At 44.1% G+C, this 17,951-nt stretch overlaps 1 protein-coding gene across 1 annotated transcript; it reads left to right on the top strand.

Annotated features, from left to right (window-relative positions):
• The first annotated feature begins 2,319 nt into the window (after positions 1 to 2,319).
• LOC147906998 (uncharacterized) lies at positions 2,320 to 5,245 on the top strand. Its single transcript, XM_087414979.1, has 4 exons — positions 2,320 to 2,765; positions 2,852 to 3,638; positions 3,721 to 4,042; positions 4,221 to 5,245. Exons 1-4 carry the CDS (start codon positions 2,320 to 2,322, stop codon positions 5,243 to 5,245), a joined length of 2,580 nt encoding a protein of 859 aa, XP_087271105.1.
• Positions 5,246 to 17,951: the final 12,706 nt, after the last annotated feature.

The raw sequence follows: 17,951 nt of genomic DNA on the forward strand, positions 1-17,951 counted from the left end.
ATTACAGGATTGTACAGCAAACACGGTAGCAAAGATGTTTTTCACTCACTGGGTAGCCAGATTCGGAGCTCCACGCTTGATCACGACCGATCAAGGCTCGCAATTTGAAGCGCAGCTGTTCGACACATTAACTAAGCTCATTGGCTCTAAACGTTGTCGGACAACTGCATACCACCCGGAGTCTAATGGCATCATCGAGCGATGGCATCGCTCTCTAAAAACAGCATTAATGTGTCACGGCGAAACTCAATGGACTGACACACTGCCAATAGTATTACTAGGATTGAGAACTTTCCCGCAGGGGGTGGGATCATCTCTGATGCGTTCCGGTATCTCCGGACGCATCTTGATATGATTTCACTACGGGTTTAGCGAACCCGCGGTGCCTGAGCTCTCGTAATCTTTCTCCTTGCACCACTGGGAGAGACCGAGCGTCCAAGATTGCACCCAATTTCTTGGACGACGAGGTGGGCCCTCTATAAATGGTCCCCCTGTCCCGTGGTAGTGGTGCGCGGCCACGGGATGAATGGGTGGTGGGTGAACCACCCAACAGCGGCCAAGTGAGGGGGAACTGGGATCTATCCCAGCAAGTGAGGGGCGGCTTTCGATCTGCGCCCTTTGCATGGGAAGTGTCGTCGGTCCGGTGGTCTCTTCGCGCGCGACGCGGTGTGTTGTGCGTGGACTATGTCGGGATTATTGACACTCCTCCATCGATGTATGGGTGAGCTTCCCTTCCTGAGGAAGTTTTGCTGTCTTCTCTTCCCTACACCGATGTGGCGGTTATCAATTTGACGCTGAAGAAGACGGAAGACGAACCGAAGAGTTGGTCGGCGTGCTCCTCGGCCGTATTGTTACGCCGGCAACTTATACAATATGAAATGGACACGGAAAACGAGAATAACCGCCTGGGATTCGGAACCCAGGACCGGCTGACCGGGGGTGTTGTCCCTGCCCCCGGCATGTCGTCATCATGCGATGGGCTGACTGCAGGGTTGCCGACGGGCCCTGCAGTTGAACCTGCTACCGTCCGGATGGAAGCTGTGAAAGATGTTTCGGATACGGAGAAACTCGTATCCCCTGGATCTGTGGAACGGGCGAAGCCTGAGGTTGCTTTGCCGTCTCCGCTGCCGCAGAGAAAAAAGGAGTTGCGGTTGTGCCTAGACCGCATAGAGACTGACGTTGCGGGCGCTTCGGCTGAGGACTCGATGGCCTCTGGATCTGCCTCTTCGGGTAGAGTCCTGCGTCCCAGGAAGGGGCCGAAGATTAAGAAGATTAAGGAGATTAAGAAATACCCAAAGGAGATGCGGATAAGGGTTGTGGCAGGGGAGATCGTAAACTCCCCTGTCGCTGACAGTGGTTCGGCCGGCACATCGGTTCCCGGCGGATTCGGTCCGGTTGGGAAAACGGGAGCGGCGGACCTTACCCTACCTGCATCTAGAGATGAGGGGATGGTAGTGGATCGTGCGGGTTCGCGGAGTGGGAGTATTTCGCTTGAGTCTACTCCGGTGGAGGATGATGGGGAATTCTCGTCCTCCTTTGAACAGGTCCCGTATAAAGGTAAGAAGAGAGGACGAAAACCAAAGGGCGGTAATGCTTCTCGCCCTCGTGCCATGATGAAGATTTCTTCGAAACGGCTGGAGCTTGAAGACGACGAGTGGGATAGGCAGGACTTCTTCAAGATTCCGAATAGGGGGACACGAGACCTGAAGAAGAGGAAAGGTCTAGTAGATTGCAGCCTGGATGACAGACTCTCATCTGGACAAAAGACTGCTGTTGAGGAGGTTACAGGACTCTTTCCTCAGATGTCGCCGAAGTCGGTGGCTGAGACGTTGCGGGTCCTAGACATTGCTGGTGAGGCTGAGAGGAGGACCCTCACAATGAATGGGGCTCTTCGCCGACAAATTAAGGTTGGTGTAAACGTTGCTAAGATCGCGGTGCAGCGTCTTGTCTCGGACATCGACAAGAGATCGGGGCCTTCGGATGAGATTAGGGCCAATAATCTAGCCCTGGAGAGGGAAGTCATAAGACTCCGTAGGGAAATGGACTTATTGAGTCGTGAGAGGGTCTCTCTGAGGGATCAGGTCGAGTCCCTTAGGTGCACAGTGCAAATGATGAGGGATAGGGAACGCGGCAGGGACCTTACTCCTTCTTGGACGAGATCCCGGTATGTGACTCCCCTGTTTCGCGCCGCTCTCGGGGACGTTCTTCGCGACGTCGGGACCCTGTAGCGGATGAGCGGGGCGGGAGACCGGGTCACCAAATAGGTCTCCGGTGTATAGGCCGTCTCTAGGTGGGGCTCGAAAAAAAAAATTGGAGGATATGCCTCCTAGGTCCACCAAGGTTGACAGATCGGGACGAATCATTTTGGTGGGCGCGTCGCGGATCGCTTCGGACGATTATAGGGATTCGCGAGTGGACAAGGGGACTGTGCGCGGAAGAAGGGAGGCTGTACCATTGGACGCTCAGCGTGTGGAGCTTCCGTCGCCTTTGCCGACGTATCCCGCGGATGGTGAGGCGTGGACAGTGACGGGCTCCAAACGCGCACGTAGGAAAACCAGGAAGAAAAAAGGAAAGAAAGCGGAGGTTCCCAGTGCGAAAATTGAGAATAAAAATGAAATGGGTACCGTACCTCCTCCATTGAGTGGGGTTGGTACGAGTCGGGATGGTACCAGTAGTGCCGTACCAGGACTGCCCGAGTCTCGTATGCCGCAGTCGCGGGTGGCATATCTGAGAGTCGGAAGGGTGCGGATGTATCCCGCCCTACGGTGCGGGGTCCGAGGGTAGTGCCGAGCCGCCCTGTCGTGAGGGAGTCCAGTTTTCGCGCCCCAAAGACAGCGGCTGTACTTCTAAGATGTGCGGAAGCGGCGGACAGTTCTGGGCCGTCATATGCGAATGTGGTGAGGTTGGCGAGAGGGAAGATCTCCCTGGAAGATCTGAACATCGCCAACACGCGGATCCGGAAAGCGCAGGCCGGTGATCTTCTCATCGAGATCCCCGGAGGCGAGGAGGCGGGTGCCAAGGCGGAGGCACTCGTGAATCGTCTCAAGACGGTGTTGGCGGAAAGCGAGTTCAAAGACAGGGTTAGTGTGGTGCGTCCTGTTCGTCGCGCAGAGGTCAGACTGATAGACGTGGACCAATCCGTCTCTGCGGAGGAGGTGGTTAAGGCGGTGGCTACCATCGGGGAAGTATCTACCACAGATATAAGGACTGGTCCCTTTAGGCCAGGGCGTGGGGATCTCAATATGGTGTGGGTGCAATGTCCCCTGGTGTGCGCCAATAGACTGATAAAGTGTGGACGCATTAGACTCGGTTGGTCGTCCGCTGGCATTGTGCCCCTAGCGAAGCGGAGACTTCAATGCTTCCGGTGCCTAGCGGTGGGACACACCAGAGTCAACTGTCAGAGTGGGGTGGATCGTTCCACCTGGTGCTTTCAGTGCGGTAGGAACGATGGGCATAGGGCTGCCAGTTGCCGGCTGCCCCCGCATTGTCCAGTTTGTGAGGCCAGAGGACTCGCGGCGGGACATCGCGCTGGAGCGACGGAGTGCGTGCCTTTCAATGGCCGTGGGCAAGTGCCAACAAATGGTTCAGACGCGAGTAATGTAGTGGGCACATCCGCCGGGGTCGATCGGGGGGCTCCGGTTCTTGCGGATGGAACGGCCATGGATACGGTCGATGGCTAGATTGGCTCAGATCAATGTCAATCGATCGAGACCCTCGCAGGACCTAATTGCTAGGACCTGTGAGGAGTTTGATCTGGGTCTGGTTGCGGTGTCGGAGCCGAATCGCGTCCCGGATGACGAACGCTGGCTGGTCTCCACGGACACTCCTCCTTCGGCCGCTGTCACCTGGCAGTGGAGTCGCTCGAGGGTGCCATGCTCTCCTCGATGGAGGGGTAAGCGGTTTGCAGCGGTAGACTGGGGGGATGTGATCCTTGTATCGTGCTACTTTCCTCCTAGTCTTAGTGACGGCGCATTTCTGCGAGACTTGCGCGAGATGGAAGAAAGAGTGCGGGAAGTGCCGGGACATCCGATCATCTTGATGGGTGATTTTAACGCACGCTCGCCCTCCTGGGATCCTGGTCGACCTAACAGGAAGGGGCGACTTCTGACGGACTGGTTAGGCCTTTTAGACATATATAATTAACGTGGCTTCAGAGCCGACGTGTGTGCATCCGCGTGGGGTATCTTGCGTCGATCTCACACTGGCGTCGTCTTCTGCAGCCAGGAGGATCACCTCTTGGCGTGTGGGATCTGAGGTGGAGTCCCTCTCGGACCACAAGTATATATTTATTGAAGTCGATGCCTCTCTGGCTGGGCCCGTCATTGGACGGACTGCACTTAAGGCCTTTCCGAGATGGGCTGTTGGAAAGGTAGATCTGGATCTTTTGGAAGCCGCGGCGATATTTTCGGCTTGGAGCGGTATTCCTGAGGACGCCGCTCTTGGGGCTAAACGGATGGATCGACTGCTCCGGGATATCTCGGATGTCTCCATGCCCAGAAGGGGGTTGCCGAGGAGACCCACCACCTACTGGTGGAACCAGGAAATCGCGGAGCTTCGTCGTGCCTGCAATGCGTGCAAAAGGCGCCTTGCGCGTGCGCGGGGGAGAGGAATCTCTCAGGAGTCTCTGCGAGGGTTCTGGGATGCCTTGCGGGAGGCTAGGCGTAGTCTTAGGGGAGCAATCGTCCGCTCCAAGTTGAAACTATGGACCGAGTTGGTGGACGACCTTGATAGGGACCCGTGGGGGATGCCCTATCGGGTTGTTCTTGGGAAGTTGCGTGCGGGCGGCGCTTCGATTGTGGAGGTGCTTCCCCCTGAGATCGTGATGGACATCGTCGGGACGTTATTCCCGTCGGACGGCTCTTCATCGGGCACTGCTGTGCCGTTCGTTTGGCGGGATGATTTCGCGGTCACCGTCGAGGAGGTCTTGGAGGCCGGACTTAAGGTCAAGTCTGGGAAGGCTCCTGGCCCGGATGGTGTTGCAGGAATCATAGTTAGGGATACCATGAGATATCTGACACCGTTATGGGCTAGTTGTTTCACGAGTTGTCTCAGGGGGGGGCACTTCCCACGCGACTGGAAAGAGGCCAGACTAGTGCTCATTAAAAAGCCGGGTAAGCCGGATCATTCCCCGTCCTCGTACAGGCCTATTTGCCTGTTAAACGAGGCGGGGAAACTCTTTGAAAGAGTCTTAGTACATAGGTTACATGGTTTTCTGGATGCGTCGAAGGGTATTGCGGACGGATAGTTTGGCTTCCGCCAGCATCGCTCCTTGATGCAATCTGGAGCCTGAGGGTACGTGTTGATGAGGGCCTGCGGGATGGGGGTGTGATGATGGCTGTATCTCTAGACATAGCCAATGCCTTCAACTCCCTCCCGTGGTCGGTCATCGGGAAGGCCTTGGAAGAGAAGGGAGTGCCGGGGTATTTTCGATGTATGATGATCCTTGGTAGCTACCTGTCTGGTCGTGGATTGGCTTATGTCGATAGAGGGGATCGCCTGACGCGTGCGTCTATTTCGTGCGGGGTTCCACAGGGTTCGGTGTTGGGACCGACCCTGTGGAATATCGGATATGACTCCGTCTTGAGGCTTAGATTGCCAATCGGTTGCTCTGTGCTGTGTTATGCGGATGACACCCTTTTGGTGGTACATGCCGGTTCTTTCGAGAAGGCCCGTGTGAGGGCTGAGGTGGGGGTCACTTTTCTCGTCCGCTCCATAGAGCGTCTTGGACTCAAGGTCTCGGTTGCCAAGACCGAGGCTGTGGTTTTCTCGGCTGAAGAGACGCCGGTCGGAGCTAATATTGGGGTTGGAGGGGCGGTGGTTTCGATTGGGTCCACCGTGAAATACCTGGGTCTAACTCTGGATTCGCGGTGGACCTTTCGGGACCATTTCCGCCTTCTCCTGCCCAAAGCCTGGGGCATGACGATGGCTTTGGCGCGGCTTACTGCCAACATCGGCGGCCCTGGCGAGCGACGACGGCGTTTATACGCGACGGCGGTCATGTCGGTCGTCTTATACGGCGCCCCGATATGGGCGCAGACCGTTGCCGGTGATCCTGAGGGACGTGCGTAGGCTGCAGCGGCAGCTTGCCCTCAGGATCATACGTGGGTACCGTACGATCTCCCACGAGGCTGCGGCTGTCCTTTCGGGGATGATTCCGTTCGAAATGGTCGCGGATAGATTAAGAAGGTCTTACCTTCGGCGGCGGGAAATCATAGTTAGGGACGGCGGTATTGCGCATCGGGTGAGCTCGATGTTGGTCGAGATGGAGCGTCGCCGCTCTGTTTCGAGGAGGCGTGAGCGACTGCTTGACCTGCCTCCGGGACGCCCTGGTGCGATTGTGAGGGGCGCCTTCGTTGAGGACTTGGGTGTCTGGATGGAGAGGGCGCACGGTGCCCTCACCTACCGCATTACACAGGTTCTTACGGGACACGGGGTTTTTGAATCTTATTTACACAGAATTGGACTTCGGGAATCCCCGATCTGTCGATTCTGTCGAGCGGCAATGGACACGGCGGGGCACACTCTTCTGTTCTGTCCGGCATGGGCGGAGCAGAGGAGTGGGCTGCTGGAAATAGTGGGGATCGACAGAACCTTTCGAGCGGTGATGAGGGCCATCGTGCGCTCTCCCGAGGCATGGTCCGTTTTTGCGGATTTCTGCGAAGCGGTAATGCGGCGGAAGGAGGAGGATGAGCGCGTTCGTGAGCGGGGTTTAGATCCGCCAGGGGGCGCGCTGATCATTCCTTACACGCATAGCTCCGACGAGGAGCCGTAGTGGCTCTGCGCCGCTTGCATGTTTGTGCAGATGTACATTTTTGTAAATATTTCTGTATATAATTGTGTGTAGTTGTTAAGAGCGAGTTGCGAGTAAATTTTAGCCAATTAACTATGTTTTTACGTTCACGTAGGAGTGAGTCGTTGCTCACTTCTGTGTGTGTATATTGCGGAGCGGCAGTAATATGCTGCACATAGGATTAACAAACCCGTATGGCGGTAAAGAGCCTAGTAGCTCTATAGATTGGGGGGTACCCTGATGATATGCTAGAAAGCGGTTCCAGGGTACCCTTCTTTGGTCTGTGTCGAAGTACACAAAAGGGGGGAGTTTTTAGTCGGTAGGCGGCCGCCCCGGTGTATCCCTTGGTGACCCTTGGGATCACGGGGTGGTTGAATCCGGCACACCCAGTGGTGCGGGCCGCTGGGTGTCTTCCCTCCCCGACCTTTTGGGGTCCCCCTCGGGGTAGGGCTAGTGAAGATTTTCTCCTCCCTCGTAAAACAAAAAAAAAAGGATTGAGAACTTGTCTCAAAGAAGATCTAGGCGCTTCGGTAGCGGAATTAGTGTACGGCACTACGCTCAAGGTACCAGGCGAATTTTTCTCCTCTGAAGAGATGCCGAGCGACCCACGAATCTTCGTCGAAGATTTCCGCGTAATTATGCAAAAGTTGCGGCCTAGACCAACTTCTCATCACATTAGACCTAAGCTATTTTTTCACAAGGAATTATATAATTGCTCGCACGTTTTCTGCAGAGTTGAAGGCAACAGACGTCCTCTGGATCAACCATATACCGGACCGCATAAAGTACTAGAGCGCATCTCGGACCAAGTCTTCGCCATTGAAATCGACGGCAAACCCATCAATGTCACGGTCGACAGACTTAAGCCCGCGTACGTACTAATCCAAGACTCGGAAACTTTTCCGTCCACTGCATCTTCGTCTTCAACTGACATTCCAGTGCAAGGTGAACCAAAGACATATCCTAGTCCAGCAGCAAAGCGAAAGACTGTTAGATTTAAGATGTAATTCGCGCAACATTACGCTAAGCAAACCAATATGTACAACTTTTGTTTGTTTCATCTATTCTTATGTTTGTTATTCTCATTTTAGCGATATCTTAGCCAGTATTTCTTTCTTTAACGTTTACACTAGGAGGGGAGTACTGTGGCGTTGCGAACGTTAGTTGCGGCGTTGCGAACGTTAGCTGCGGCGCTGCGCGCGTCAGTGGCGGCGCTGCATGCGTCCGTCGCGACGCTGATACGGTCATTCTTTTCATGACTCTTCCCATTCTCTCTCCGGCGTCATGGCGTGCCGCGTGCAGACCTCGTGTAAGTCTCTGCGATAGTCAGTAAGTTAGAACTCGGACGTTAAAGCTCCGAATTACTTTGTGTATTCCGCGAGGCCGATACCGATCATTATTCATGTCCGCGATAATTATTAGCGTCGTCAGATAAATTCTTAGAGTGTATTTTCATAGTTCTAGTATTGTAACTCCGCGACACGATGCCGGTATCCGAGCCGACTTACACGCGCAATCACGTCTCTACTTTCTAATCAACATTTGTATTCAGTATTTAGTTAATTAGGCATTAAGTGTGTATTAAAACGCCTCATGGCATAAAATCAGAAGCAGTGCGTAGCTCTCATTCTCAACCTAACTTTTTTCCGCCATACGTCCTTCGCCGTGGTTGGTAACCACCGGCGCCATATTGCGTAGCACGCGATCCAATAGCCACACTGCAAGCGGCCCGGAATTCGCATCACTGTACCGAGCAGCTGTTCATGCAGAGGTCCGTTCGGTAAATTTAGGTCATGTGACTAGCAGTTGAGAACACCGACATATAAGGTTTGTTCGCGTCGCATGCTCCAAATTAATCTAGAGAGCACTTGGATCACAGATAAGGTTGGAGCAGTTGCATTTCATGTGCTCCAATGTTCAGTGACACAAACGGATTTAAGACAAGCGAGCATGTCACCTAATCTAATTCGTGAGACCATACGAACGGGTCGGACATGTGCCTCATTTCGTTTCAAGTATTTTGTGTTACCTCGATTATTTGAAAAGCATTTTTATACAAAATAAATGAGCTTTTAATAAATATAAAAGTTATATTATTAGGTGTTGGAATTAATTCGTAGCGTTTTACAAGAGATGGCACAAGCAGTACACTATTTCGTTGTTACCTATAGTTCTGTATACATTGTAAACATCTATCATTTGCCGTACATAACCTTTCTTGAAATCATAAATAACAATACTGTATAATTCATTGAATATGTCAAAATTTGTGCCAGATAAAGTGTTTTTGCGGGGAGTTTTGCTTCATTACTTTAATATGAACAAAAGTGCAGCTGAAGCTCATCGTATTTTAGTGGATGTGTATAGTGAACATGCTCTGGCTGAGCAAACGTGTAGGAAGTGGTTTGCACGTTTTAAAGCTGGTGATTTCGACTTGGATGACAAGGAGCGACCTGGTCAGCCGAAAAAATTTGAAGATAACGATTTGCAGGCACTGCTCAATGAAAACTCATGTCAAACACTTAAAGAATTATCTACGTCATTGGAAGTTGACTTCTCAACAATAGGAAAACGTCTTAAAAGTTTGGGCATGATCCAGAAGGAAGGACATTGGGTCCCATATGAATTGAAACCAAGGGATATTGAGAGACGTTTTCTCACGTGCGAACTGCTGCTTCAACGGCAGAAAAGAAAAGGTTTTTTGCATCGGATTGTTACCGGTGACGAAAAGTGGATCCATTATGACAATCCAAAGCGCAGAAAGTCATGGGTTAAGCCCGGCGAACCATCAACATCAGTGGCAAAGCCCAATATCCATGGCTCAAAGCTCCTGCTCTGTATTTGGTGGGATCAGAAGGGTGTCATATACTACGAACTGCTAAAACCGCATGAAACCGTTACTGGAGATCTCTACCGACGGCAACTGATGCGCTTGAGCCGTGCATTGAAGCAAAAACGGTCGGAATACTTCGAAAGACACGATAAAGTCATCTTGCTGCACGACAATGCTCGCCCACGTTGCAAAACCGGTAAAAACATACCTGGAAACACTTAAATGGGAAGTGCTACCGCACCCGCCGTATTCTCCTGATATTGCACCTAGCGACTACCACTTGTTTCGATCATTAGCTCATAGCTTGTGCGAGCAGAAGTTCACATCTTACGAAGATTGTACAAAATGGTTCGATTCCTGGATTTCATCTAAAGATGAACAGTTCTTCCGACGCGGTATTCATTCACTGCCCGAAAGATGGTCAAAAGTAGTAGAAAGTGATGGGAAGTACTTTCATTAATGTATTTTTTAATGCTCATGTGAAATAAATAACATTCTTTCATTAAAAAAACGCTACGAATTAATTCCAACACCTAATATTTTTTTTTTTACATAAATTGATTAGTGATAGTGTACCAAAAGCTTCCAGTTACATTAGAAACAGTCTCCATTTGGTTAAGCAGTTAAATGATACTGTTTTTGATCTTGAACATGTATTGGCTTCGTTGGATGTAGTATCCCTTTTACTAATATTCCTGTTGAGCTAGCATTAAATAGCATTGATAAGATATGGGTTTCATCTCGACTAAGACAAGCATCCTAAAAAACGAATTTATTATTGTTGTTAGATTTTGTGCGAGAGCGAACCAGAGCGAGAGCGCTGATCGTGAAATTTTTAAAGTGATGCGGCGTTTGTCTTACTGTCTTTCTCGCTAGTTTAAATCCGGCTCGAAGGACCAGAAAATGTGCGAGAATGCACCGCGCGGAAAGATTCGATTGAGAGAACGGCACAAGGTGATGTGATGCACGACAGTGAAGAGAACTCCGTTTCATTTAATTTAACAAAAGAATTTTCTTTAATATAATCAGTTACAGAGTAAAAAAAATATAATTAATTAAAAATTAGATTAACAAAATATCAAATGCGGTCACCTATTCCAAAATTGTATTTGGAATCGCGGTGATGGAAAATCTCGGCGATTTTCTCGGAAAGAGTCGTTTTATCGCGATTTCACTAAGCGGTTAGCGCGGCGATTTAACGAAGCGGTATAGTAGCGAGACTAGGATTCTAAGAACTCGAAAAACTTTTAAAAATAAGAACTCTGAGAAGTCTAAGAATTCTAAGCGGTGTAGACGGTATAAGCGGTGTAGACTATTTAAGCAATCTGCGCAATCTGCTCAATCTGCTCAATCTGCCCTGAGGATCGGCGAGATCAAAGCATTTATTACTTCCGGTCCGGGCTTTCTTCTTGGGAGAAATCCAATTAAATTTAGCCACAATCGTAATTATCACGTGGCATTGGTTGTACAAAATTGATTGGCGCTTTCGATTCTTTTCTAGCGACGTTCAACGTAACAGTCATGCGCGACAGAAAATCCGTACGCGGGATTGGTGACAGCGCGTGACGTATTCGTCGGAGCGCGGCGCTCGCGTGCGCGAATCGAATTGTTCTAGAACTTTCGATGTTCCGTTGCCGGTGCCTGTTTGCGTGTACCGAATTGTTTTGAAAAGGCTAAAGAACAATGAATCCCTGACTTTGACGAGGCTTAAAGTCAGGCTCGAAATGAAATCACGAGCTCGCCTTGTGCGTGGGTTCAATAACAATTACTGTCGGTCGACCGAAGGAATTCTTACCTTTTTTTTGAATTACCGATCTCGAACAGATTTATTTTAGATTCAATCTTTTTTACCTTCAATAATATAACTTACAGACAGATGGCAGGGTTCAGCACTTCGATGGGTTCACCATTATCTCCGATAATCGCCGACATTGTAATGCAAGATCTAGAAGAAACAGCACTTAAAAAATTATCAGTACAACCTTTGTTTTATTTTAGATATATGGATATTCTTCTTGCGCTTCCATCTGATGCTATCAATGATACTTTAAATATTTTTAATTCTTTACAGTTTTTAGATTACAGTTTACGTTAGAGGTTGGTACAAATGGCAGATTAAGTTTTCTTGATACAATGCTTGTTATAGATAATCAGAAAATTATATTTGACATTTATCATAAAAAGACGTTTTCCGGAAGGTTCCTTAATTTCCATTCAAATCATCCTCTTTGCTATAAAAAAGGCACTATCATCAGTTTCATTGATAAAATTATCCTATTATCACATCTACAATTCCAATAAAAAAATTTGATTGAGGCTATTCATATTTTTTTAAACAACTCTTATCCTCTTTCCTTTATTTTCTCTACAATTAAAAGTAGATTAAAGTTTCATATACATAATAAGGATATTACACATTATTCACGTGAGAAAGACAAATATTTTACGATTCCTTACGTCAAATCTATTTCTGAAACACATATAAAAAATAAGAGCATAAAAAACCACAGCACAAGTTATAGTTTGTGATATTTAATTATTATTACATTCATTAAAACATTAAACGTTTCGGCCACAATCTGGCCATCTTCAGTAATTCAATAATATTCTTAAAACGCAGAGTTACATCTAGTTGACATTAAATTCAACAGTCGAGAGTTGTAATTAAATAAACATGTTCTTTTGTATGTGAAGATGCTTCATGCAGTAATGTTACACGGTCAATTGTCATATCAAGAAAAGTGTAGAACAAGAATTTCCTGATTCTAAATAAAATTGTATATATTAAAATCTTCTAGTCAGAATATAAAGAAAAAGAATCATTACCTGTTTTACAGCAAAAAACCAAACGATAAATCTCGAATATTTCTTTTACACAGTTAGAATTTTGTGACATTATGTGTTGTTATTTGTCCTATCATATATTTTACCACTATTTATATATCTGAGTCAAAATTTTTAGAAAGTTCTAGAATTGTTTATTAACAGAAAGAGACATCCTTTTTTAGAAGAGGAAAATAAACCTCAGGCAAACCTTCCGTGTCACTTTGCTTATTGATACCACTTGTTTGTCTTTTTATATGTATCATTTCCGAAATTCTTCTTTTCGCTAAAGATTGTTCTCTATCTAAAATTCTTATATTATCCCAATCTAATTCATGCATCTCATTCATACGGTGACGTGAGACCACAGAAATTTCGGAAGAAGGTTTTCTTATATCAGCCTTATGTTCTTTAATCCGAGTTTTTAATTTCCTTTTGGTTTGGCCAACATAAGAAGATTCACAGTTTAAGCAATTAATTTTATAAACTACTCCGCATTGGTCATCCTTAGGCAAAGCATCCTTTCCTGTCTTAATAAATGTATTCAATTTATTCATTGGTTTATAAGCTATATTAAAACCGTACATATGTGAAAGTTTTTTAAATTTTTCCGAAACCTTGCCCAAATATGGTAACGTGAAAAATTTTTTAGAAGTAACATTAGAGTCACATTCATTATTAATTTCTTTAAGATTTTTATCTAAATTAGTTCTGTTTTCCAACGTTTTAATTCTATTATTTATTGTAGAAAATATAAACTTTAAAACTATTTCTGAAAGTTTCCTTCCTATTTCTAGCATTATAAATTAGTCTTTTCTATTCCCAATACATTAAAAAGCTTTATAAAGAGAGGAAAAGATAAGCTTGATTTCCTATCCAATCAGAACGTTGTTTATAAGATCTCCTGCGATTGTGAGGTGAGTTATGTTGGTCAAACAAAAAGAAAATTGAGTACGAGACTACGCGAACATATCTCTGACATTAGAAAAAATACAGGTTCTCTTACTGTCATAACTGATCATCGAATTAATTGTAATGGATCATTTTAAATGGAATGATGTGAAAATTCTAGACTGCGAATCATCTTATAATAAGAGATTGGTGTCTGAAATGATTCATATTAAAAAACAAAAGAATGATTCATATTAGAAAACAGGTCTGAATAGACAAAATGACACCGAATCTTTACCTGAAACCTACTCACAGATCATTCAATCTTTTTTTCTTTTTTAATTGCTTTCCGTCCTTTATCTATCTTTTTCTCTCCCTACTTTCTCTCCCCTCTACTTTATTTTCTCCTTCTTATGTTCCCCTTCTTTTTTCATTTCTACCTTCCTGTCTTTATATGTCATATTTCACTTTATCTCTTAGCTTCCTAGAGAGATGATCAATTTTGATTCCCATCGCATTGTCTAATTGATAATATACCATTTTGACACATATACTAAGGTATTTATTCTTATTTTATTGTACTTAACTCATTATATTGGGTCATCTAAAAACCGCTGATACTTTTTAGATGATCCAATACATATACGAATGACGGTTTTTTTACTCTTTCTCTATCAACATTAATAATTCTTTTGTACATGTCTCTCATAATATTAAAAATAACTTTCGCCTCTTTCTATTAATTTTATTTTATTAATTGCGATCTTGTTTGTACCTTTTCTTTATTATTTGCGACTTGATTGTACTTTTCTTATTATTTTTATTTGTTAATTTATTATTACAATTTGTACTTGCTAACAGAAACATGTTCGTCTTTTTGCACACGCACAGTTCGGAGGAACACATTGGTGTCAATCGTTTATTTGGTTTTCTCTCAATTTAGAGCGAGTTTTATAGTTGATATTGCGTCCGTATGCGAATTTTATCTAATTTATATATATTTTATCTACGTTATATCCATTTTTATCTTGTCTTCACATTGAAAATGATCCAACAGGGATCGAAACGTTTGTTCTTGTTCACTGATTATTAAATTATATTTTACGTTTTTTTTAAATTTCATGACTTGTTTATTTTATTTTTTAACAGTTTAATGTAGATCATTATTTTGTTGTTTGATTTTTAGGCTCCTAGCCCTTTATTCTTTCATTTATTTAAATTTATTGAGCCTTATTATTTTTATAATATTAAATGAATATATCGACGTAGATAAACAAGGAATACTTTATGTATATCACAACTCACTTTTAGGAGGACATTAAGGAATGGAAAGAATTATTAAACGAATTCGATTGAAACACAATTGGCCAGGATTAACTAAATACGTAGAAAATTATATCGCGAGATGCGAAACATGCCAGAAAAACAAATTAAAAGGGAGATCAAAGGCGTCACTGGAAATTACAGATACGGCTCGACGACCCTTTGACAAATGTGCTTTAGACATCGTCGGTCCATTATCGCTGAGCAATCATGGAAATAAATATATATTGATCTTCCAAGATAATCTCACTAAATTCAGTAAAGCTATACCCATATCAAATTAAGAAGCCGCCGAAATAGCAAAATAATTTACACTCAAAATTATTTTTGAATATGGAATACCTGATAAAGTATCGATCAGGGCAAACTTCATAAGTGAAATATTTAAAAATGTCTGTAAACTATTAAAAATCAGTAAAGTACAGACAACTGCGTATCATCCTGAAAGCAATGGTGCATTAGAAAGCTCTCATTATGCCACCCCTGGCAGAATACTTGCGACATTACATTAACGCGGATCAAACAGATTGGGATGAATGGGTTCCATACGCCACGTTCACATACAACACTACTCCACACAGCAACAGAGTATACTCCATTCGAACTAGTTTTTGGATACCAAGTAACGTACTTCTGCACTGACAAAATCTCCAAATCCTATATATTGTTATGACGATTATGCCAAGGAATTAAAAAAGCGACTGCGAGCAACCAATCGAATCTCTAGAGAATATATAATTAAAGCTAAACTAACCGCCAAATAACAATAAAATTGTTAAAGACACTAAAGCTATCTCATTCAAATTAGGAGACAAAGTATTGCTCCACGACGAAACTCTGCGACGAAGTCAATCGAAAAAATTAAATTATGAACAGTTATTATTAGTCGGCCCCGTCCCGAAGTCGGAGCGAACATGCCACCTCACTCACAAAGGTATATGCAATAGACTACCAGCCATCATCCAACGAAGCCGCCCCGAGAAGGGCGATGGAAAAACCGAGCAGCGCCTGCAGGGCGTTTCTGCAGGAATGAGCAATTTTGCCGCGACAAGCCTCGAATCCTTGAGACGTCTCTCGAGAAATCACAAGGAGGCCTACTTATTTGCGTCTTGCCTCTAGCCGCACGCTCTGGAAGGATAAGGATAGGGATTGAGATTAGAATTAGGATTAGGATTGGATATTAGCTTGTCTATAATACTGAGACAATCAAGTAATTAGATTGCCTCCTGCCTCATCGAAACAAGTCAGCTCTATGTGGGGCGCTGGCGAATTTAAACTCGTAACAGTAAGTCACAAGTTGAATGCACAAGGCGTCTGACCACCGACGTTCAAAATTCATTATGAACAGGATCATACGAAATTATCGAGAAATTATCAGTTGTCAATTACAAGAAAAAAATGAGATGAAAAATTAAATGCATAAACATCAATCGCCTAAAAGCATTTATCGAACACTAATAGAATAAAGAAGATGGAAGGAAGATGAAAATATATATATAAGTTATGTCTAATATGTATCTATTCCTTATTCTTGTATTCTCCTCCTCCGAGGATACGCTAAGAAATTCAATGAAGTCCAACAAATTTTGAATCTCCCGGTCAATAAATTCAACATCGTCCACAACAACCTCGGTTTGATTTACCATGAATTGAATCAGCACACTGTAGCAATATATGAGACAACATGGTTACAGTATAATTGAATAGCAACGACTAGAAGAAAGCAAAAAAAAGGCAGAAAGAAATATAAAATATACGGTTAAAAAAGGAAGATTATATCCTGGGATTACACCAATAAATGAAATAGTAACCAGCCTGAAAGAAGCTCAAGTACATTTGCCATTAGGACTCCATTCCTCTTTCAGGATCCTTGAGTCAATTTGAGAAAAAATGCATCACTGTCAGTGCGTATTATGACGAACGAATATACACACTATTTTGAAATTCCTTCTAATTTCTTATCCGAAATATGATATATTCAAGGTCATACCATTACTCACACCTGACCACAATAATGTATTCACTGAATAGATCAGACTATAATAGCCGTAGATAGCGAAAATCATCATTATATGTCGTTAACACGCGAAGATTTAAACATAAGATATAAACAAATTGACTATACTTATATTTGCGAACACACCAATCCTATATACCACGAAAACACAAATTCGTTAAATATGAAATTCAAATGTATGTGCAAAATTCGAATTCTAAGATATTGTATAATTTTGGTAAGATATTGTGCAATTTTAACACGCGATATATTAAATCTAATCATTCCATATAGATAGCCTTCTAAAATCAAGGAGCATGGTTATACTCCACTCCTTATATAAAATATTACTATAGAACAAATAATTACTATAGACTGTAAAAATCGTGAGGAATATATAATAGAACGAAAATTGTAAGAACGGGACAAATTGCGCTATACGGAGAATGTAAATTAACAACGGCGGATATAACTGTAAAAACAATAGGAACCATTCAAACAACCCGCTTACCAGAGTACAAAACCCGTTTGGGAAATCAGCTAGAGCTTAAGGACTTAAGCCAACCATAAGTAATAAAATTAAGAAAAATTATTCATGACCCGACGGAATTAATGGATCTAAGCGTCAAATCACAAGGTTTAACAACAGAATTAAAAAACGCACAAAATTCACTACCTTCTGCCGGAATTTATTATATATACAATTTCGAGTAATATTATCAATATATTAATTATTATAATTATTGTAATAATTGTATATACTATCAACAAACGGAAGAATCGCGGGGCGAATGTAATAAATCCCGCATAAGAAAAAAAAAAGAAAACGTCAACCCTCCATTTTCTTTTTTCAATGGGAGAAGGATGTTATGACTCAAATAGATAATACCCAAAATCTACGTCTGCAGATTTTCTACAGACTAGCAGTTAAGGGGATGCTGGAGCGAAGGCCGAAGTTGATCAAGGTCGATATTACAGGTTTTCATTTCTAATGTATAAGCTGCTTACGCCCTCTGAAGTTAATATGATCCTGCAGGAAATTCGATCGATTAATTATCGATATTTTTATTCCGTTTCCTACATTACCATCTTAACAGGGACGTGTATTAGGGTCGGTCCCACAATGTAAGATTTATTTTGGAAAATTTTCCAATTTTAGAATTGAAAAAAAAATAAACATAATTGAAGTTAATCTTATATTTGTAGAATCGGACCTTAGAAATACAATTGTATTATGTATACATGCAGTGTAGGCCGTGTTCCAATATATATCACCAGTATTAAAAATCTATAAT

This window comes from Acromyrmex echinatior, chromosome 17, assembly GCF_024713525.1.
Source record: "Acromyrmex echinatior isolate Ae372 chromosome 17, ASM2471352v2, whole genome shotgun sequence".
Classification (NCBI taxonomy): domain Eukaryota; kingdom Metazoa; phylum Arthropoda; class Insecta; order Hymenoptera; family Formicidae; genus Acromyrmex; species Acromyrmex echinatior.

Excerpts from the sequence above, each read along its gene's own strand:
- LOC147906998 (XM_087414979.1), top strand. The coding sequence starts at position 2,320 with ATGCCTCCTAGGTCCACCAAGGTTGACAGATCGGGACGAATCATTTTG. Across the intron at positions 3,639-3,720 it reads GGGTCGATCGGGGGGCTCCG|GACCTAATTGCTAGGACCTG; the intron begins GTTCTTGCGGAT and ends AGACCCTCGCAG. Across the intron at positions 4,043-4,220 it reads ACATCCGATCATCTTGATGG|CCAGGAGGATCACCTCTTGG; the intron begins GTGATTTTAACG and ends CGTCTTCTGCAG.